The 23,902-nt window shown below is 39.5% G+C and overlaps 1 protein-coding gene across 1 annotated transcript; it reads right to left on the reverse strand.

The window, feature by feature from the left end:
• Positions 1–10: 10 nt before the first annotated feature.
• Positions 11–23,529, reverse strand: TKT (transketolase). Its single transcript, XM_027467401.3, has 14 exons — positions 23,251–23,529; positions 18,064–18,181; positions 16,714–16,827; positions 15,956–16,053; positions 14,123–14,314; positions 13,196–13,314; positions 11,522–11,715; positions 10,701–10,865; positions 9,297–9,453; positions 5,984–6,114; positions 4,653–4,736; positions 4,382–4,475; positions 2,676–2,798; positions 11–314 (listed from the first exon to the last, which is right to left on the reverse strand). The coding sequence occupies exons 1-14, from the start codon at positions 23,355–23,357 to the stop codon at positions 127–129; spliced, it is 1,884 nt and encodes a 627-aa protein (XP_027323202.2). The 5' UTR covers positions 23,358–23,529; the 3' UTR covers positions 11–126.
• Between the last annotated feature and the right edge of the window lie 373 nt (positions 23,530–23,902).

The raw sequence follows: 23,902 nt of genomic DNA on the forward strand, positions 1-23,902 counted from the left end.
AATACAGAAGGGTTTTTTAAGCTGGTATTTTTATTAGAACTCTACATAAAGCACCTTTGCCTGCCTTAAACTTACAGTACTTCTCTGAACACTGCTTTTGTGTAACATAGCACAAGATGCTTCAAGCTACTCCGCATTTCTCGATTTGGACACTGCCACCTTAACAGCTTGCACAATGGCATCTTTGTCAATGCCAAACATCTTCAGGAGCTCAGCTGACTTCCCGCTTCGTGGTACGTGAGATACAGCCAGGCGGTTCACTGTGATACCAGGCTCACCCACTACTGCAGCGCACACCACTTCTCCAATGCCACCTATGAAAAAAAATTCAAACAGGACACAGATCTGTATGCTTCAATGGGCAACATACAGATTGCTTTTAAATCAAAACCAAAAAATCAGAGATCACTTTTTTTTTTGTCTTTCTGTTTACAAGCTCAGTGCTGTAATTGCTCTCTTGGAGGGCACACTGGTACCAAGAGGATCTAGACAGAAGAAATGGGGCTAGGATACCTGTCAGACAATCAGAGAAGGAAGTTCAATAGCCTGCTCTAACACATTTTCTCTTGAGCCCACGGTCAAGCAAATAAAATTTTAAAGGCATTTAGAAATTTAAATATGATCAGGTCTACACAAGTTAAATCCCCAATTCATATGCTTACAAGAAACATCAGTCACAATATCTATCCAAGTCCTCCAGTTATGCAACAAAACCAATTCTGTATTTTAAAGACGTTCCAAGGACAACCAGCCTAACATTTCTGAAGTACTTACCAACTGGCAGTAAGAAATATACCTCTAATGGGCATAGGGTCACGAATCCCTCACCACTTCAGCATCAGCCAACTGAGGGCCAGGTTTAAGATGTATTTAGACTGGAGAGCGTTTACAAATATACCTGATGTGCCTAAAGTCTTCATTCCCACCAAGCTCAACCACATTTATGTGCTCCATCTTTTCATAATGCCTGTAAATGCCACTAGGCAGCTGAGTTGTGTAATAAATACACTCACTACCTTTGCTTAGTGCTCAGTGTGACTGTCAGTCACAACGACAAAGGGTGCAATGGGGAACTGCGTGGCAGCAGGAGAGATGTTGGAAGCAGGAATACTAGTGAACAAGAAAGCACAGGGCTGCATGTGCTCCAAAACCTGACAGGAGAGACATCCTGGGGCTACGTTACAATTAGGGTGTATCCAGGAACATGCAGGGCTTGTCCCAGCTATGGGCACACTGTGCTTTAACCAAACAGCCTCCAGCCAGAGGCACCCACGGCTGCTACGATCAGCGTGATGTGGGCTTGCAATGCATTCAGGCTTGTGATGTGTGTACACCTGACCTTCCTTGATTGCATCATATACAGAAAGCTGTGCCAGTGTAAATCACAGATTCATTACCTCAGTGGGATTTCGCCATTTTGCAAATCTGCAGTAAAATATTCATTAAGAGTTGAAAGATAAGCTAGAATTGACAAGGCTCAGTAACACAATTACCCTCTATGATCTGGAACAGAAGTATGGTGTAATTATTACTTACGGAAATACCAGCTCACTTCAGAGATCTGGCAAGAGAGGCACTCACCTTGAAGGAGGATAACGTTCTCCTAATATCGATTAGTAAATATCTTCAGTATCTACTAATGCTCTTTTTCCCCCCTAATTCCTTTAGCTCCCCCAAGAGAGGAAAGCCTGACATGCTGTTCACAGCAGCTGTTCTCTATCTGCGTGCAGGCTCACCCTCACAAGACATGTGTGCACAGGCAGGCCCCTGAAAACCTGTGCACAAAGTCATGTCAAAGAGCAAGAGGCAGCAGAGCAGCTGAACAGATGATCAGCTCCCAAGCAGATGATCAACTCTTAAAACAAGGTCCTGCAGAATTCTCACACAGATCATCAGAAGTGGAAAGGAACTGTTTTATTCATGCAAATAAGAACCCAGTGCAGAAGCCGAGGGAGTCTAATAGAGACTACTCTGCTTTTCCCAAGCAGCTTTTTATCTGAAGATTATTTGGGAATCATTTTCTTGCATGCATACATGCACTTTTTGCTCTCAGGTGAAGAACACTACCATATGCTAGTGACAGATTCTGAGCCAGCCTGCAGGCGGTTTGTAATGCAGGAACAAAACAGCTCCAGCAAGTATGCACAATGCTCTGGTTCTTCACAGACCCTGATCTGTTCTTTTACAGTGGTGAAGGAGCAAGAGAGAAATTTCTCCCAGTGACTGTTGAAACTGACAAAACCATCTGATTTCAAAAAAAACCCAAACAGCTGGAATCAAGCTATTGGACAAAGGGAAAGCTTAAGAAATGTGCATAGCAAAGGTCTCTCTCACAGTTTAACATCCTGCAGAACAGCTGCTGTAAAAGGTATTCTGAGGCTGTTCTCACTCTCACTGGGAACAAAGGAATGAAGACTTCACTTGCATCATGTGTACAGAAGGACACAAAGCTAAGTAAACCATAAACGCAATTCTGATTAACCCATTACCTTAGAAAGCATTCAGCCCTGTCAACATACAGTCATAACAGCAATGTGAAAAGGCTAAAACCTCTCTTGTTTTAACTGAATGAACCACAGCAGCGGGCCTCATGCTTTTCTCTTTCATCAGAAGCTGTGAACTTCAAACCCCTGGAGGCCTGTGGTGTGCACTCTGACCTCTGGGACCCAGCTCACCTTCATGGTAATGGTCCTCAACAGTGATGATTCTGCCTTTGGTTGCTCTTGCATTTTCAAGTATTGTCTTCTTATCCAGGGGCTTTATAGTGAAGGGGTCAATCACCCGGATGAAGATTTTTTCTGCAGAAATACAATTAAGTTGTTTGCAACTTGGCCTTGGACTATGTAAGACAACAAAAGCAGCACAGGCCTGTAATCTTCTAGAGCTATTCTGAAAGCTGCCTACACTAACTCCCAAGTATTTGTACTAATGGCTTGCCTAACAGAACCCAACCAACCTTCATCTTTGTATATATTCTTTCTTGGTGCTCCTTGTGATATAGCAATATCCAACTATTCCACAGATCAAACAGAGACAGAAAGGCCTTGGATAAGCGACTCAAGGTCAATATGAGTGCCTATTAGCAAAGCAGTAACTGAACTGGCCTTCCCAAATGTAAGAGCAGGATCCATCCACCACAAAATCCTTCTTATTCAGACTGTTGCATTTATTTTTTTTTAGCTCCAGACCTTTATTTTACCTTTAATTTTACTGTCAAGCCAAGCACAACTTCTTCCTGCTTCTTCAATCTGTAAGCATTCTGAATTCTCCATTGCAGGCTGCCCACCTCACAGGTATACTTATTTGAGCTGCCCCAGCCCTGATTACAGCGCCCTTAAATTAGCACAAAAATCAGCATTGGTCCTGCTCTGACAGGCAGGCCAGATTACTCATTGAAGATGCATACAGAACAGCAATCACTACATTGACCCTTACCGATGTAAGGAACTGGCGTAGTGCACAGAAACCCTCTGCTACACTACGGTGACAGTTTTGTGACTGAAGGCTCTTTTGTGGCCACTATATTTTAGGCATTAGATGCTGCCTCTACAGTAAGGGAGTATCTCTCCATTGTCAGAGATTTCATGGTCAGCAGTGCATTGCAAAGCATGGAAAATGCAGCAAAATAACAGATCTAAAAATAAAACTTTCAAAGTGTTCTAAGCCTGGTGGTTCAAGGACATGACAATATCTGTACAAATACAAAGCTACCCCTAAGCCAAAGGCAGCATTAATTGTATTATCTCTTACTATTTGTAATCTCTTCCTGGGCATAGGCCACTGACTCACAGGTAGATTTTCATGGTTTCTTTCTCTTCTTATTTCACAGGATTTTTATTTTCTTTGTCACAAGATCTTCACCTCCTACTCTAGCTAAATGTTGATACGTTCATTCAAAAAATCAAGTTAGCAGTGAACCGTATCTGCACATATGCACTGTGTATTGACAGCACTGTGTGAGAGCAGCTGGCAAGCTGTGCGTTAACTGGCCCCAGTCTGACTGCATTTGATCATGTTGGTGCACTAGCCCACCCAAGCAGAGACCACTCCTGCTTCTTATACACTTCTCCAAATTCTGTCTAAGAGTGCGTTCAGACAGGACAGCAATTTTAAGGAGACCTTTGATCTGACCAGTCCAGCAACTTTCATAGCTACTAATGCTGCTAAGCCAACTAAAACCTACTCCATTAGGCAAGATTGGCATATATATACACCATATTGCACTTTATCAGCTAGCTGGTGACCAGCTGTCTGTAACATTTTGGTAGTTGATATTTAACCAGTACAAAGGGTGAGCAGTTAGGTTGACCAGTATTGATTTCTTTGGTGTAGTAAATGATAAAGTAAAAAAAAAAAAAAAAAAAAAAAAAAAAAAGATCACCTTTTCTCAGCTGCTCAGCTGCAGCCAGAGCCTCATGCAGCGTGACTCCTGCTCCTATCACAGTCACTTGGTCATCCTTACTCTTCAGGACCACCTACAAGAAAATGTTTCCATGCATTTTTCATAAGTCTTGTTGTTTCTACCATTTCTGGAAATTTTATTAAGAGATCAAAGCTTTGGCTTTAGAATGCTTTAGAAGGAAAGAGGCTTTTACAGAAAATAACTTGGCATATTTTTTTTCTCATTTTCTGATTCCCTAGACAATATTTACCTTTGCCTGTCCAATATGGAAGTCCTCATTGTTGTTGTAAATGACAGGATTTTCAGGACGACTAGTTCTTATGAAGCAAATGCCCTGTTTCCAAAGAAAGCATGAGTTACAAAAACAGAAAGGCACTGACATTCTGAATGAAAAAAAATGCAGCAAAATGACTTTTTCTAATTGTCTGTTCTTCACTCTTCAATTTTCCCTCACCTCTTCTTAGAACATGCCAGTAACTTACTGTCTTCTTTCTGATTCAAAGATCTTAATTTCTTTTCTGTTCTCTCGTGGAAATGGAGAATCCTACTTGAGTTAATTAGAATCTGAGATCTTTTCCATACACGTGCATATTTTACTCTAGCAGCTTTAAAGCAAAGGAAGAAATGCTCATCTGAAAGCAAGGAAATATACTTTTCATTAGTTAATATTCAGATGTCCTTCCAAAAGGAAGTAACAAACCACTACTCAGATCTAATCTCTCCCTCATACTGCTCTACAATCCTTTACCTTTTTTTCCACTCATCTTTTTTCCCCACAGCCCACTCAACACATTTGTTACATGTCACATTTCCACACTACTCCCCTTAAAAGCTGTACCAGCATGACTGAAATTTTTCAGATTCCTTGCTCAAGGTAAGTTGCTATGGAAGCAAAGAGAAGTAACAATCAAGGAGATCTGACCCAGTGCTACCAATGATGTTTGCGCATTACTATGACAAATTAGCTGAATTAAACATGAGAAATCAGGCACCCAGCCATGGCCATATAGGAACTGTTGGTCCTCTTTAGCCATCTCCCAGTTTAACTACAATCCATTGTTATCAAAGGAGAAAAAGATAACCAGTAAGTTTGTCAACTAGTGTCAGTACCAGTTCTCAACAGCTCCAAAAACATTCAGTGTGAGATAGCAGTAGAGGACCTGACTCCTGAGCTTTCATAGGCACTTGACGATCAAACTCCTCAAGACAAATTTATCTTTCCTTATCCAGCTTCAGTTTCAATGTCAGAGATATCTTTTTAAGAGTGTACAATTTCTAAGTTTGCTAAAGACCAACATGAGTTAACGCTTGCCCTTATTTCTGAGCCAATTTAGACCCAAGCTGCAATCACTGTGTAATCATTTACATCTCCCCAGATATGGCCCACAGCATTCCACACTGTTCATTCAGCACTAGCCAGAGCAGAATGTTTGCAACTTTCCATAAAAAGAAAACATCCCACTGCCACGCTGGAGACTTTGAAGCAATTTAAGTGGACAGAGAAATTGAAAAAACATGCCAGCAGCAACAAGAAAGTACAGATAAAATATTATTCTCTGGCTCAAATTCTCTGATGCAAACCTTGGTGTTGGCAGCTATTTCCACTGCTTTTTCAGTGGCTACAGCATCACTAGGGTAAAAGACAGTAGCATTGGGAACAGCTCGGAACATGGACAGATCCTCCAGTCCCATCTGAGAGGGCCCATCCTCACCTAAAAACAATTAACCAGGGTTACAGAAAGATAAGTGCAGTTTGACAATCACTCAATATGAGGTTCAGTGCAAACCAGTACTATGCATATGTGTATGTAAAAATAAAATCAGGCACACACAGGACATGCAAGTCTACCTGCTTGAGAAAAGAATCATCTTCTCCTTAAACTTGGAACCGTCTAAACAGTAAATAAAGATAGAAAGACTAAAAGGAAAGAGAACTGGGGTTATAAAGAAAAAATGGAAAATAAAGTGCAACAATAAAACAACACAAAGGGCAGACAACCAAAATGAGAAGGATACAGACATAGAAAGTAGGTCACAGGAATTTAAGTATCTTCAGATTTACATGTACTGAAGCCTTACAAGCAAAATTTGCAATTGTCAGTTATGTTACTCTAGATTTCATCTGCTGGAAATGTGAAAGGAGAATTGCATGCGTACCACCAGAAAGGGAGAGTCCACTTTGCTACAACTACACACTACACCAATTCTTAGGCTTACTTCAAGATTAAATGAAGGGTACGTATATTTTAATACTTTAGAATGTCTTTTGGAAGAGCAATGAGGTGCCTGTGTTGTTGAACTATACAAGCATCTTATGGCTTGAATTGCAAATCTATGACAAGGACTGTTAGACAGAGCATGCTGGATGCCATCAATTCCCTTAAAGAAACAACCCCCACAACCCCCTCCCAAGGGCCTTTGGGAATGGCACTGTTCCAAAGTAACCATGCAGAGTTCTGAATCCAGTCATGTCACAGCCTGCAAAGCAGAAGCAGGGCAAGAAGCCTTCCCACATGCGCCCACTACCTGTTACTCAAGAAGGCCGAGCTCATGAGGAAAGAGAAGAGAATTTTAACAAGAGCAGCACAAAACTCTGAAGAGCTTCAAACACGTTAAGGAAATCAGTCATTGAACTCTGACACTATATAATACTAATAATGTATGCATGAACCAGAAAAAGAGTCTCGTCGTTCAGTCACAAAAAAAGTATCTCCAGCATCACAGTCCTTAAATCTATATGCACTCTGACCAAACAAATTGGAATTCAAGGGGATTTTTCTTTCCTGAAATGCATTCAAATGCATACATAGAAAAAAAAGAAATTACAAAGAAAAAAATGAACAGGTACCTTACCTGAAGTAATATTCCACTCATGCTCGTCTGTTCCACTTTTGCTATTGCAGTGCCAACAATAATAGCATTGACCATTCATACCAGTAATTCACAAACTAGCACTAAGTTGAGTTCTGCCCCACATGCATCTTGACAAAAATCCCAATTTAATAATTTTGAGAATAATGAAGCTCAAAAATAATAATATTTCAATTATATCCTCAAAACATATATTTACAGCTTAAGCAAAACCTGAGTGCGTACTATGAACAGTATCAAACAACTAGAATGTAAACCTGGCAGCCTAAACGCATTTTTTTGTTAAGGTCATTGTGGTAGTTCTCTCTGATTAATTTCATGGGTCAAATTTCAAAGCAGCAAAAGCCCTAGAACTGCATTAAAAAATCTTCAATTTTCACCACAGCTCTAGTTAGGATCCTGAAATCCATGCAGGCCTGAAGTTCTAATAGGAATTACACTTAACTCATACCCTTCCATTTAAAATTGAATTTTCTAACAGTTAAAAGATTTCTCTGTAGTATTGTCTTTTAGAATTCCATTGCAACACTTTGGGTTTTTGGAAGCTGGAGTTGAGGCCAAAATCAGGTTTGTAACTCAAACAGCTTTATAAATCTAAGCATGCACTTTCCAATCACAGCTCCCAGCAAAACATTTCAAACATTGAAAATTCAAAGTTGGAAGTATAGTTCTAGGAGACAATCCAGGTAACCCAAAGCAGTTTCATCTTCTTAAATGAAGAAAGATCGAAGCTAATTGGCTTGTGCACCAACACCCTTTGCTGCTTAAAAGACTTAAACTGGATTGAACTCGACTGTGAAGAGGTGGGAGGACTGATTTTAAAAAGAAAAGAGGCTTGTAATAGAATCCCTCCCTTAATGACATATAGAAGCCATAATCTGATATACTCTACTTACAGCTTCCTTCACTAAAGCATATTCTACACCACTGCAAGTTAAGCTTGAAGTTCTGGATGAGACTACACATATTAATAGCATCTTTAAATCCGTATAGCTTTACCAATATTACAGGCCAGGCTAACTAATTTGCTTCAAACAAACAAGCAAGAACAACAAAACCACCCCTTGTGCAAGCCATACTGCTAGCCAAAATCATTAAATCAACTACAAAATGGATGTATGCAAAGAACACCACCCTCATTAGCTCTCTCCCTCTTTCTTTTTCTCCACAAATACCTTGTAATATTTCAAGCATGAATGTTTATTGGCATTTTCCTTCTTGGTTTGTAAGTCTGGTCTTATTTTCATGGGTGATCTTTACAGGTTTCATTAAAAAAAAAAAAACACCTTCCCTTCATCAAACCAAAAGTAAACCCTAACATGACCTAACATGCATTAAACAGTTATGACAGGAAGGCAAAGACCAGAGAAGGTAACGCCAATTTCCTGCATTACATAACAGATTCACAGTTCCTGTTTTATTAGCGTTTTAAGTTCTGTTTGGTCGGAATGTTTTTACATTTTTTTAATAAATACATTTGCTGCTCCAGTATTATGAAATACTGAGATAGACTGAAGCAATTATTTAAAACTGGTGATGTTAAAAGGCAGAATACAAAAATATTTTTTTTTGTAAAGTGTTTTTGAGATCTGAGGGCAAGACTATCTGTGTAAAAACAAGTACCCTTAGTTTCTCGTTTTAAGAGGTATAACCATGTGACTATTCCCATCACAGAGGAAGTCCACTGCAAAGATGGAAAGGAACCAAAGCTCCTCACTTTCAACAGACTCCTTTGTATTGCTTTGCACTTCAGGCTTGTAGGGAAAAGTCCTACTTTTACCAAGCCAAGCTGATAGAAGAGGAAAAAAATACAAGTTAAGGCAGACTTGAAATTTCTCATTCTTTCCAAATGCAGCATTGTGCTTGATATAAAATTACAAATATTACTGCTTCCCAAAAATGGCTCTACTGCTAGCTTTATGAATGATGAATCTTTAAAAAAGCTTTAGGACTCAGCTTTGACCACTAAACACATCATTAAACGAATGGGAAGCACTAGCAAGTAACTCCAGGTTGCCCTTACCAATAGAAACACCGCAGTGTGACCCACAGAGGTTGATGTTACTCTCAGAGATGGCAGCCATGCGGATCTGGTCAAATGCCCGTGTGAAGAAGGTTGCAAAGGTGCTGGCGAAAGCAACAGTTCTGTCACGTGTGGCACAACCAACTGCAATGCTCACCTGAAAAGAGGGAGATCATACAGGAACAGTGAATTCCTAATTTATCAAGTTTTATTAGTTTCCAAGAGATCATCCATGGGACTTTAGCAAGAAGCCCTCAACACACTTAAAAAACCTCTCTCCAGTTCTCCTCCTAATCAGTGACCTTTCCAAAAGGGAAAGAGAAGCAACTCACTTTCTCAGCATCTGTTCTGCAGCATTTCTACTCCTTGCCTTAGTTGCTACCTGGTATTGTTGATCCTTACTGGCAGCAGCTTCTTCTCTTTATCTGCAGCAAGCAGCCATTCAGAGTTTTAAAACTTATCCATCCTCCTCCCTGTTCTCCTGGATCAAGGACTTACGCTGCCAGTTCAAAGTACATGGTATTGACTATCTCCAGCAGATGAAAAATATCATTATTAAATGGGGAATGGATTCACCCATATCACTTAAGATTGGTGTTTACTAGAAGGACCCTTCTTCAGCAGGATGGAAAGTAGAACCAGGTTATTAAATTATTTATTTCTACAGTTACCCCATGCATTTATTTTACACATGTTCCTTCATGGCCAGATTTTTCTCAGCCTGATGTAAATACAAAATGCCTGACTCACGCTCATGAAACTGCCCTAGCATAAAATCTGCAAGAGACAGTCCACGGGTTCTTGAGCTATAAATCATTAAAGACAGCAACCCATTTCTGCCTGAATTTATGTCTCTAATTTCATTTGCTTCAGTGAACCATATAGAGGCAACTGACTCAGTCCAACAGATTATCAAATATTAGTCCTTTCTGTACAAATGACATGAGGCCAACTTTTATTAACTACTTCTCTGTCCTCACCTTCATACCCCAGTCTAGCATAGAGCTCACTGTCATGTTGTGTTGTGGTATTCCATTTCCTGTGAAGAAAAAAAAGCCTAAAAAGTCTCTTCAGAATTGACCCTCTGCAAATCACACCACAGGAAATATTACTATAATTTACATGTTGCTATCTCCATGCACTCTGCTGAATTGCAGACAGTGTGACCACAAAAATAAGACAGACAATGGAAGACTTAGAACAGGCTGATTAGAAGCACTCCTTTTGTATTACATTTGCAAGCTTCTGCCACAGCCTAGGTTTTCCATATGCATTAATTAAAATTCAGTATCCATGAGCACACATATGAAAAAACTTAAACCTCACTTTCTGAAGAGTCAGACTAAACGGTTCCAGATCCTGCTGTGTAATAGCAGTACTTCACGAAAACAAGAGACCAGTTACCATGTTCTGTTCAGCAATGTAGCATTCAATGTAGCGACTGGGATGATCTTTCTTGAAAAGCTCTGAGAAAGTAGAGTTCTTTGTGTCTCCATCCAAAGCAATCACTCGATCATTAGCATGGCCCAGTTTTGCAAGTGCAACACCATAAGCTTTGCGGGTAGCCCACTAGGAAAAGAAAAGTATATCAGTACTGTTCCAAGTTTCTGGTTTTAGAAGCTTTTGTTTACTCATTTTTCTCATCTTTCCTTGAATGTATGCACATAAAATTAAAACAAAACAAAAACTCATTGTAAGTGTTAACACTATGATAACTACATTTGAGAAGCGTGCCTCAGGAGAGTAAATAAAGGAAAACAGTGAAGCATAAGGACACGTATCTATGCTGAAACCAGCAACTCCCTACCAGTCCAGCTAGAAATTTTTGAAAACCTTACCCAGATAGGTCTCTATCAACCAGGTCCACACAATCAACAAACCAGTATTTTTGCTCCTGCTTTCCAACCAGGGAGATTCAATGAACCTTGCAGTGATTCTTTTTTTATTTTATTTACACATAAAATGGTTTGGATAACTGACACTGATCACAAATTCACAGAGTGATTTGAATCTATTTTAAAATATCCTTTCAACACCTGGCAAGTAGAATGTTTGTGTGTCACACCACATAGGTAGGTATGTACCAGGATACTAAAAACTGGATGGGAAGATTTGAATAGTAGAAATCGTGGCAAAGGATACCATGGGAAACAAATTCTCTTGTCACCCACTAAACAGTCTTATGCTTCAGACATCTGTCAAACTTTGAGAAAAGAAGGGAGTACCTTTTCTCCCACTTTGTAACTTGGTGGAGATGGCATTTTAATGTTTCTAATATTTACTACAGGTGCATCTTCTTCTGGGAGAGCAGGAGAAAGTTTTTTCTTGTTCTGGATTTTCTCATCTATTTCCAGAATTACTTGTTCAGCCATGTTTTTTGGAAGTGGCTTTCCATGCCAGCTTTCCTTATCTTCAACACCTGCACATTTTATTACAAATAAGAAAAATATTTAATCTTTTAGTTACAGATTTTACCATGACAAAAGAGCAGTGGACTATGGCACTCTAATATCATTTCCAAAGAATTTCCTTATTCCTACTGTAAGCAGTTACAATAGTATTCAACTGCATTAATAAAAACATGCTCAAACACATCAGAGAAAGAGTCAAATTCCAAACATTGCAGACTAGTGACCATTCTTGACAACAAACTTCCAGTGTCTTCTGGTGAAACTATTTTTTAAATTGGTACCTAAAATATCCAGTCCATCAATGTGAATAGTTAACATGAAATTGCAGCAGTTAGTACTACAAAAACTAAGTTTCAAACAACAATTAACCAAGCTGTTTAATTCAAACAAGCCCTGCAGTTTTACAGCTTTAATAGCTTCTGCTGACTCATTTGTTTGTGCACCTAGCACTAACAGTAAAATCACCTCTCAGGCTGATATGTTTTTCACTAAGTGACTAGGAATAACAGCTTTTGCTTGCTTGCTTAATGAAAAGGATGGAAGAGATTCACCCTTGCTATTAATAATTTTTAGCTGATTAGAAAGAAGAATCCACACTGTGCTGCTAAATCCTGTAGCTGAACAGAATCATGGTGGTCTAGACAGGTTGAATATGCATACAGCCCATGTTATTGTAGCTAGCATAGATCTCCTCACCTCCAAGAGCCAAAATCATTTTTAAGCACTAATGCTGTTAAGAAGTATAGTTTAAAAGACTTCTTACACACTGTTGCTCAAATGCATAATCGTTTGTCCACTAGAATATCACATTTACTTAAGACTTATAACACATGAAAACTATGAAAGGATCTCAGAGGACCCATGAACTCCAAAATGTAGAGCTGCTAACCTATGCTGCTAACTCTTTGAAGTGCTGTGTTCTGTGTCTGTCAAAATTACACATCAGATCGTATGAAATAACCTACAATATGACGAGATGTCTTATGTACCACGTCTCATAAAGTTTTATCAAAACTGCAAATGTGACATCCCTCATTCTCTGTGCATTTTATACTGCCTGGCTGGTAACTAGCAGACTCGTTATCTGCAATGGGGAGCATGGAGCTTCTATGACCAAGTTACTCTCTTTGTTTCACAGCAGTCTCTGCATACAAGTACAGCTGACAGCAGAGGAAATCCTACTCCGAAACTGGACATCTATAAAAGCCCAATTAACACAGCTGGCTGATGTTAAGATCTGAGTCACATCTTTGCCTGGTTCCAATGAAGGGCCAATCTAATGTCCTTTATAAAAAAAAAAAAAAGAAAAACCAATAGAGTAGAATTATGATTTTTCAGAATGCATTGTAATATAACCAAGTGATAAAAGTGCTAGTATTATAACCATTTGCAAATCTATGAGATATTAGACTTCAATTTATTTTTTTAAACAATTGCATCGTTATTGCAGTACATGTATTATACACAAAACAGTGGATGGTTTATTACCTGATATGCCTTTGCCTTTAAAAGTTTTTGCAATGATAGCTGTTGGCTGATGTTTGGCCTGCCCAAAGGCTTTGCAAAGTTCTTCCACACTGTGTCCATCAACAATGATAGCATGCCAGCTAAGAACACAAACAGATCAACTGTTTCTAAATGGTGTTAGCATATGACACCCTCTGGTAGCTAGCAACAATAACGAACACTAACTTAATTCCAATGCAGTGTCTTTTTAAGAGACCCGAAACACGGCAGAAATGTAAACTAGCATTCATTTGCAAAGATAAAATATCTTTTTTTAATTTTTTTTATTTTTCAAATAAGGCCATATGACTCACAAACAGATTAACAGCTACTGGCAAAATCCATTAAGTTATCCCACATTTCTTCAAAAATAAAACCAATTTTTAAATACAAGATCAAATTACACATCTAGCAATCAAAAAGCTAACAATGAAAATTGATTAAAACCATTAAAATGCTCCACCATAATTTGTATGGCTGATATTTTATCTGACTGTTTTTTGTCATGGATTTTTGCATCTGCATAAAAAATAAACATTTCTAAACTACAGAAAGCCCATACAAAGAATTCTATTGGGAATAACATTTTTTATGCCCATTTTTCTGATCTAGTTGCTAAGACAGTACCTGTGGTCACAGACAGTTATATCTGTATTCATTGTCATTAAGACTAGATCCTCTTAACAAACGTATCTGAGTATCTTGTATTTTTCCTCTAAACAACAATTCTGACACTTCTAGTGTTCCTGCTGCACAAATATAGACTACTAGTACCAGCAACCACGAAAGACCATCTTTCTTGGTGTTGGTTTCCTTTAGAGCTGAAAGTGCATTTTAAAAATTCTAAAAAAGGCAAATAAAACGTGGTTTCAAACAGAAGAGCATACTGAATTTCTTCCAATCACATACCCAAACGCCTCACAACGTTTTTGGTAGATTTCAACATGATGCTGCAGAGGTGCAGGGTCACTTTGTCCAAGACGGTTAACATCAAATATAGCAACTAGATTATCAAGCTTGTAAAACCCAGCAAAGGCCATTGCCTCCCAAACAGAGCCTTCAGATAACTCTCCATCTCCGAGCAGACAATACACTCGATAGCTGGAAAAAGAAATTAAAAACAAACAAACATGGTTTGACGCGTAAGCAGAACTAAATCAAAAGCAAAATCTCTCTTAACAGTTCCTGGTGAGAGGTTTTTTGTTTATTCCAAATATTGGTCAATTGATTCACTTCAGATAACCTTATGTAACCTTAGACAAATCAAAGTACTTCTGGGCTGTTACACACAAGAAAATATTTAAGATGAGAGATACTTTTTCAAACTTTTCTCTTTAAGAAAATTAGGTTTTAAGCCTCCTATTACAAGGCTTGAATGAACAGGGCCATTCAACACTGTCACTGTGACTCAGCAAGGCCATTGACAATGCATGAAAGGTAAACGCCTGCTTCCTCATTCCTAGTATATATTCCCTGAAAGGTCAGTCAGTAATTTCATTTCAGGAAACTATAAATTGGGAGTTAATCTAGCTACATATTAACACCTGTCACGTAACCAAATACAGGAAAGAGAAAACCAAATGATACTATTTTATACACTACTTATGTGTACAATGAAGCTGTTTATTTAGGCAAAACTCTGCAGGATTACTGCCTGATCTCCTCTACGGCATTCAGTCCTGAGTTTTAGTTCTGTTCTCACTATCTTTTTGGATGACAAAGCTATTATTTATTAAAATTAAAATGGAATAGTATGTTAGGCTTCAAAGATTTCTTTTTTAAAACCAAATATAAGATAGCCATTATTATTATTATTATTATTTTTTTTTACTAGACATTAAGCTCTTACAGACTTCTGATCCAAATCCCACCTGCCTTTAGCTAGATCTGAACTCTGACCACACAAGCTTCTCCCCATTACTGCATGCAACATCACCTTTTTCTTCCATCAAGTAACCACTGGTTAATTTTTTCCCCCACACGTAGCATCTGCTAAATTGAATTAAAATCAGCAAGTCATCTTTCACACAAATGATTTCAAGCTAGTGAAGTGTAGGGCACATTAACTGGGCAGCCTACGTTTGAATGTACTAGAACTGTCACATAAAATAAATCAACTACATGAGGCTACTTTCCTCCTCATACAGATTTGCCTTTAGACATCTACTTTTCTTGTCCACAAAACAAATGGCAGAAGCAGTCATTTTTGCCTCTATGGAGTCAAGTGGTTTTCAGGTAACATTTTTAAGCCTGACTTTATGATTCAGTAATGCTATTATTGACCCTAACAGTTCCTCATCCAGATCCATGTTGTCCATTATTTGTCATCTGACTTTGAACAAATGCATCCCCACTTTATTTCTTCCCTATAAGGGGAGGCATACAAGTCTCAAAATTGCTATCAATTACTCTCTGTAAATTAGAGGCTGCTCCAGCAACTTACTGCCTTCTCTGTGCAGGAACATCACCTTGCTGACAGGTTACAAAACGAATGAGCAGATGCACCAATTCTTGATAACCTCCAAATCTTTCCCAGTTTCACTAGTGATGGATTCATAATTACCAGGGTGTATTTTTATTATTTTAAACCTGAATTAAGACTTAAGTTAAGACTTGGGAAAGGAGAAAAACAAAATAAAGGATTCCCCATTCCCTTCCCCCTCCAAGGTAAAAATAAATTTATATTTTCACAAAACATTCCCACTGAACGCCTATAATGATGAAATAAGAAGATGGAATTACCTGGCTCTGTCAAAGAATTTGCCAGTGTATGCCATTCCACATGCAGCACCAAGACCCTGCCCAAGGGATCCAGTAGCCACATCAGTGAATGCTTGTCTCTGATAATAAAAAGACAATCATTATTTTACAGTCGAGAAACAGAAAAGCAAGAGATGGTTCAACATATACCAAAATTCAACATCTCAGGCATGTCAGTATAGTGCAAGTCCCTCCATACCTCACACTCTTCCCCTCTCCCAGCTATGCATGTACTTCAGTGGTCAGTGTCACAGGCTAACTAGTTTCTCTGAGAGGGAGTATTACCTATAGCTCAGGGATTTCTAAACTGTGCCTGGGATGGCAACAGTTAAGAACTGTTAGTTTTGAATAAAAAAAATAATTGAAAGAACTGATTGGAAATGGAAAGTCAACCAAATGGGATATAAATCCTTAAAATACCTCAAAACTTCTTATAGAGCAAAACCAGACATATTTTATACAACCTTTTATAAACAGAAAATATTGTCATACAGGACTGCAGAAGAAGTTTACTAGAATACTAAAGGTTATTTTTGCACACTCATTTGAACCTGACTCAATTGTGAAGCCACAAATATCAACATACACCTGCATGGAAATCTTTATCTTTCCTGCACTGTAGCTGGCAACCAAGACTTGCAGCAATATATATATATATATATATATATTTTTATTATTATTATTTATTTTTTTATTTTTTGAGAAAACACCATGTTGTATCAAAGGTTACAAGCACTCACTGGTACTGGGTGTCCTTCTAAGACAGAATCAATTTTCCTCAAGTTCAGTAAATCTGTTTCTTGTAGAAAGCCGGCCTCTGCCCAAACAGAATATAAAATTGGTGCTGCATGACCCTAGAGGGAAACACAAATTTTAAGCAAAAGAAGTTTCACAATATCCTATTAACAAGATAAACGTCTACAAAGCAGAAGAGGTCTATAATCAGCTTCTTGGGTCCACCAAAATGGGTTCAAATTCTAAACCATTCTTACAATACAACATACACTGTGATGCTTCCTACCATGTGCTCAGTGCCCATGCTTAAAGTAGCCCAAATATCTGACTGCAGTTAAGGTACAGAGAATGCTGCACTCAAGGGCCATTTAGGACATCCTCAAGAAAATTAACTTTGAAGAATAAGGAAGTCTCTCAGTCATGTGGGTCCAATTGCAAAAATCAGTTTTGATATCAAAATGAAACACCTTGATTGATTCAATTTGCTTAGGTAGCACTTTCAAGAACAGAGCGCTGGTCATTCAGTAAGCAGATGGCTGAGAAAGTGTTATCCCACTAAAACTTCCACAGTACCCAAGTGTGCAAGGCAAGATGCAGGGCATGCCAATCAGCAAAATGTGAAGCTTTATACAATCAGATCCCTGTGGCTAGATTAATCTGGACAACTACAACGTAGCAGCCACATTTCACCACAGAGCCATTAGGAGTCAGCAGAAGCACGCACAGTTTTGAAGCCATTTAGCAACTCTGGGCAGAAATCCTGTTTAATCTGAGGGGGTAAAACAGATAAAGCTATCCTGTCTTATCGTTTTAGCTCCTCAACATTAGCTATGGGCTTCTCACCCAGTTACTTCATTTGGAAAGGCAGTCAGAAGTGGCAACAGCTATAACCGACACAACAGACAGACACCATCAGCTATGCAGTATTACTGCAAGCCACCATGTGAGGGGCTCTGACTAATAACAGTATGGCTGCATTCAACAAGTGGAGCCCAAAAGCTAACTGTGACTTACTGGTGAGAAAATTAGCTATGCCAAGATAAAGCAGACTTGAATTTCCTGATAGGTTTTATAGACAACATGATAACATTTATTATTTAATATCAGAACAACTTAACATAGGCAAGCTAAGACACAGTGCAGAGATACTTTTTAATGATTTTTGAGTTATGCTACAACTTAACTCTACCAACTTTTATATTTCTGTAGTAAACACATTCCAAGCTCTCAAACATTTACAATAGACTTGTCAGTGGATGCAAGCATAAATAAGTGCAAGTCATGGAAGACAGATCAATGTGATTTACAGACAGCTCTTTACTAGCAACCATATAGCATAACAGTTAGGATTTTACCTTTGAGAGAACAAAACGGTCGTTGCTGGCATTTCTGGGATCTTGCACTTTGTACTTCATGGTATGGAAAAACAGCACAGACATAATCTCTGCTGCACTGCAACATGATGTAGGGTGGCTACAAGTCAAGACAGACCCAAGATTACCACTTCTCATTATTGTTTTAAAGATGTGATCCTAAGAAAACATCACTTTACCAGTCCTCTACCCCTCAGCGTTAAAACACACAGCCTAAAGCATCTGTGATAACCCATCCCATCTACCATTACCCCAATGCCAATCACTTGCACTTTAAGTTGAAGGAGCCTTGTTATCTAGTTAAAGTGGATGTTAAAGACAGATGCCAGTGACAGATTAAGGACATCTTTTAGAGCTCTCTGTTCTTCATGACAAAGGACAGCACCTGAATCAGTGACCAGGGAGCAGGGAAGCAGCACACACCCCGTGCCCCAAATCATACCCTGCTGACTTGTCTGAGGCAAGAATTCACCTTGACGCAGAGGTACTTTGGCCACTCGCTGAATGAAGGAATTAAACACGTGGCACCATGACATGTTCAGGCCTCGCTGCACAGGCGGGAACTGGCAACGTAAGATTAACTGGGGTTGAATGTTCTGGAACATTTGGAACTGTATAACTTTTTTTTTTTTTTTTTTCCAAATGATTCATTATTTCACTGTTTGAAGTGTTTGAACCAGAATTTTGACTTCTAGAGAAGTCACTAGATAATACACACTTCTCACATTTCATCTGTTGACACTGAACACAGATATCTACTATCTCCAGCTTGTTATTAAAATAATAAACATCCAGATACACATTATAAAATACCAATTTGGTTAATCTTAGGCAAAAAGAAGGACCACCATTTTCCAAATTTACATCTAGATAAGTTTGAAAAATCAAACTAATTGGTTTAAAGATTTAGAAATAGCTGGACGGTCTCTCTTCTACTGAGCAATCTGAGACAACTTTTGCAACAGTTTTTAGCAGCAACACAAATGAATACTTCACCTGTAGCCTGCCTCTGAAATACACTGGCCCCCTTCAGATGCGGATATGCCATACAACAGCAAACAAATAAATATAAAATTATATGATGATTTTTTTCCATGTGGCAAATACTAAGTTATTCCAACACAATGTATATATTTCATTTAAGTGTATCAGAAGGGCATACAGTAACGTAGATAAATAAAAAAAAAGTAAGTTAATTAATGATTGCTGTGGTTCTTTTTTACCTTGAAGATGGTCCCTACTTGACCTATTCAGTATATCAGCCTTGGGTTTTCACTTACTTTGAATAGAACTCTAAAGCAACACAGGGAGTTACTGCTTTTTTTGTTTGTTTTTTAATCTTTTTTTAATGTGAAAGGAGCATTTTTTTCTTCAGATTTTCCTGGTGTAAAAAGGATCATTCTAAAGCACAGGAAAGTAAGTGATGAACAGTTGGAGAGTTACGGCTCCAGAAACCAACAACAGCTTTGATACCAAAACACTCTCGCCCCACTTTTCTCTTCTGCCAACATTTACTTTTTTTATCTTTAACATGATACTCTTCAAAACATTAGACCCTTTTTGTAATACAGGACAATTTTACTATGAAAAAGTCACACTTCATTTCTTTACACATGTACATTTACCATGCATGTTAGGATTAGACAACGCTTTCACTAGAACTTTAATGACAATATTCTCTTCTGGTAGTAATAAACCTTCCCTCCCAACATCCCCAACAGTGCTAATAATAAGAGAATAAAAACATGCAAAACACTAGCAAAATATGAATTATGGTTAGTGTCCATCCCTTAGTAAGTACTCACACACAGGGAACCACAAGAATTAGCTTTAAACCATGGTTCAAACATATTAGTAAATATGTATTTGAGTTAATCAATAAGCCTTTCATGCTTGTTTAAAGCTTTCATTCCTTGAATTTTATTAACTTTATACTTAACCATACTTCTATGAACTCCTGGTCTTGGTAAAAAAAGTTTTAAACAACCTAAAATGGTAGCATGTAGAAAAAATAAAAAAAAAAAAGTAGAAAATTTATTAAATGATGTGAAAATTAAAAAAAAAAAAACTTGTTAAAACTAATAGTTAATTAAATGAATTCCTACTAACAGAAGTTACCTAAAATTTAATGACATAACAGATCATAAATCACTCTAAAACCAGCTATATAATTTTGCTAAATATAGCCATCCTAACTAGATCAATTGCTCCAATTTTAATTCATAATTTCCTAACAAATTCTGTTAAAGATTCCTTGTTAAACCTAACAAAGTTAGGCTTAGTGGCATACTCATACTGGGGAGAAAAATACAGCAACTCATCACCACTATTCTCGCACTATCTTGCGCATATATTCTTGACTAACCAACAACCTAGAACTTTGTGGCAATGGTCTGATGAGTACATTTCTCTGCCCAATAGGTTCTACCATAGAACTTCCTTAAATTTGAAATACAGCCCTTCTATAGGAAACAAAAAAAATAATTAAAATCCTGAAATTTTGGATCCACAGAAATAAAGAGTAAAATAATTACACAATAGAACTTTTTTTCCACTTAACATCAATTTATATTATCTCCACATACACATGCCTAGTCATTTCATCTGAGGAGAACTGTAGTAGAACGTTAAAATGGAATATCGAGTAAAAGAAAAAGATAAAATATGCAAGAAAATCTGCAACAAGTGATCATACCACATGTTATGAAATTTAACTGCTTCTTAAGAAACTCTGGCAGCTTCCGCTTTCAAGAGTTTAGCCATCTAATTCTAGGAAGCAGACACTGTTTCAAAACTGCAGAAGTTTATCATTAGCTACAAAAGGTACTCTACCAGTTTTGATCAAAATGTCCGCACTGCTTATCTAAAAGGAAAGCTCGGCCACACCCAAAAGCAAGTATGTTCAATCTTTACAATTAAATTAATAAAGTTTTTTCCCCACCTAAGGCATTTTAGGCACTTGTTTCCAGTTTACCGGATTTTTCCACTACAGCTAATAAGGGACTCATCATAGTTAATTACATATTTGAGCATCTTAAGGACCATATTCCCTGGTATCTTAGCCCTTGTCCAGACAAAGGCTATACTTTCTTTAATAAAACACAACTAAAGACTGCAAGAACTGGCTTGTCCTACCAACCACTGAACCATTTTTCCAGCAACACATGCCACAGTTTACAGAAATTACTTCTGTGACAGAAGTTGGCAGGTTCTCTTTCATTTGAAGTGTTTCTATTGCAAGTATTTCTGTCACTTTTACACACTACGCCTTTAACAAATACTAGTTTCCTTGAAAAAGTCAATGCAAGCATGACACGGCTTTTTTTTTTTTTCAAGAGTAAGGCTCTATTTAAATGTAACTTGCAATCAAACTTCTCTGTCTACATTCTTACACTATGCTAGCACTTCAAACAAAGCTCATTGTCTATTTGGAAAACACATTCATAATGCTTAATTGCTTTAGAAATGTATGTCATTTGCCTAATGCTCCCACAGATTCTGAAATTCTTTTCCTTTTAGGCGCAATAAGACACCATCTTGGTAAGCAAATCTTACATTTATTAATAAAACATATAACTTGACAGCATTATCTTTCCTCCATAGCCCATCTTTTGTAACTTGCTCATTATCAGGTTGTGTAATAATTTCAGACTCTACACAACTCTAAGTAGAGCTAGAATAAGCTGTAGTGATTAATGAAATGTCCGTGTGCAAGGAGTACTCAGTATTGTACAACACAGGAATAAATAGCTCAAGCAAAGCTATTTTAACCATTTCTTCATCAGTACTGGGAGAATGGCGCTAATACCAGATTTCTGAATTTTGTGAACCACAGAAGAAAAGCAAATGGTGTGGCAAGATCCTCATTCTTTATTTTCACATCAGGCTACATGGAGATAATTTTACCTGTAGATAAGAGAACCAGTAACACACATATCTGTGGCCTGCATACAATACATAGTAGAACCGCAAGACTGAAGCCTCAGCTATATTAATCAGATGTATCTCAATTTTTCTTACCAGTAATTTCACATAAGCTTGTATAATATCTGCTATACATTGGAGCTTTGAATCAAATCAAGAATCAAAGAGCAATTGTTGGGTGTCCTGCAGTTTCCTCTCCAGGCTGGACCAACCAAGTTTTTATTGCTTGGTAAAAACCCACTCCTATGGCTGACTGAGAGGCCCCTCGTGCACCAACACCCCATTTTACACCGTGAACCAAAGCACTATTGTCACTTGCTGCATGGAAAAGGAATGAGTAAGTTCAGTTTCTGCATGCTTTGAGAACGAACCACGTGAGGCATCCCATGCCCAACGCAGAATGGAAAGTGTAAGGCAATTCAAAGAGAAAGCTTGGAAATGTTTCCCAGGCCACCTTTCTTCACAGAAACCTCAGCGTCCAAAGGACTCCTTCAGCTATGTAGAGAAGAATAAAAAAGGGAGGGGGGCGTAAGAAAAAAAAACCACACACTACAGCCAGTTTCAAAGACATCCAAAGGGAGGAAATTGCCACAAGATGGAATATGAAAGGCCCACATTCTACGTGAAAGCACTCAAATGCATTATTCAAGCAGAAAAAATGGCTTTAATTTTACATGAGTCAAAGTGGATTGTCTGCAGATATTTTTTTTCCATAGGTAAAGCACGATCAAAGGAAGGATAACGCTGGAATCTGCACACATCAGAGACTCGGCTAAATCCTGTCCAGAGGCCTGAATAAACCGCCCGCTGGAGACCGCGGGCATTTCACAGATAATCCCACTCGGGCTCACTTGAAATTCTGTGGAGAATTACTTCCAACTGACGGGCACGAAATGAAAAAGAAACCGTTTGCGCCCGGGGCACGAATTCTTTGGTGCTCAGTCCTGCACCGGCTCGGCACGGCCACAGCGCCGCCGCCCGGGGCGGGGCCGGGCCGGGGCCGCGCCGCTCCGCGCCTCGCCCGCCGCCATTTCCTGACGGAGCATCCCGCGGGACCCCGCCGGCACGGCCACGCGGGCTGCGGGACACACGGGGCATGTGGCCGCGGCTGCCCTGCGTGGAGGCTGCCCGCCCCCGCCGCGGGGTGCTCCATCCCCCCCCGCTCAGTGCTGTGCGGGAAACAGGGCGAGAAAAGGAGAGCCCCCAGCAGCCCCTCTCGGGGCTCGCACCGCCCGCCCCACTCACCCCGAACCGGCCGCGGTCGTGGCCTTGATGGAGCTGATGCGGAGCCGGTTGGCCGTGTCCTTCAGGGCCTGCAGCGTCTGCTGGTCGGGCTTGTGGTAGTCCTCCATGGGGGCCAAGCAGCAATCGGCGGCGGCAGCGGGGGTCGTGTGGCGGCGGCACCTGGGGCCGGGCAGGGGCGGCGGCGCTCGGTGAGGATCGTGAGCAGCGCGCCTCGACGGGGCTGTGCGGGGAGGGCGGAGAGAAAGAGCAGGCGAGGGAGGGACGGGCGGAGGGCAGGAGACAGCGAGGGAGGCTCGGCCCCCACCGGAGAGGCGGGCTCGGTCCGGCCTCGGGGCCCGCCGGCTCCCCCTGCCGATAGGAGGCGGCTCGGGGGGCAGCGCGCAGGTGCCTCGGGCGCCATTTCGCTGCCCCGCGGCCTCTCACAGCCGCTCGGAGCAGAGGCGGGTCTCCAGCTCACGCTCTTCCATCGTTTAAACCCCATCAGGCGAAGCTACTTCTGTGGGTTTCCACCTCGAGCCTGTCCTTGCCTGTTAAAGAACGTCACTGCACCGCGTGTAGTCGTTTGCAGCGAGGAGAAACTTGCGGAATTGCTGTCTGCCCTTTGCTTTCAAGAAAATCAACATTTCAGTCCCACACATCCAAAACGCAGAGC

The sequence above is a fragment of the Anas platyrhynchos genome, chromosome 13, assembly GCF_047663525.1.
Source record: "Anas platyrhynchos isolate ZD024472 breed Pekin duck chromosome 13, IASCAAS_PekinDuck_T2T, whole genome shotgun sequence".
In the NCBI taxonomy this organism is placed as follows: domain Eukaryota; kingdom Metazoa; phylum Chordata; class Aves; order Anseriformes; family Anatidae; genus Anas; species Anas platyrhynchos.

Bases quoted from the DNA above. Each gene is read 5' to 3' on its own strand.
- TKT (XM_027467401.3), bottom strand. From the start codon at position 23,357: ATGGAGGACTACCACAAGCCCGACCAGCAGACGCTGCAGGCCCTGAAG. The intron at 10,866-11,521 runs GTACTCCCTTCT...TTCTTTTCCTAG, and splicing joins GTTACAAAGTGGGAGAAAAG to TGGGCTACCCGCAAAGCTTA. The intron at 4,476-4,652 runs GTAAATATTGTC...ATTTTCTTGTAG, and splicing joins TCCATATTGGACAGGCAAAG to GTGGTCCTGAAGAGTAAGGA.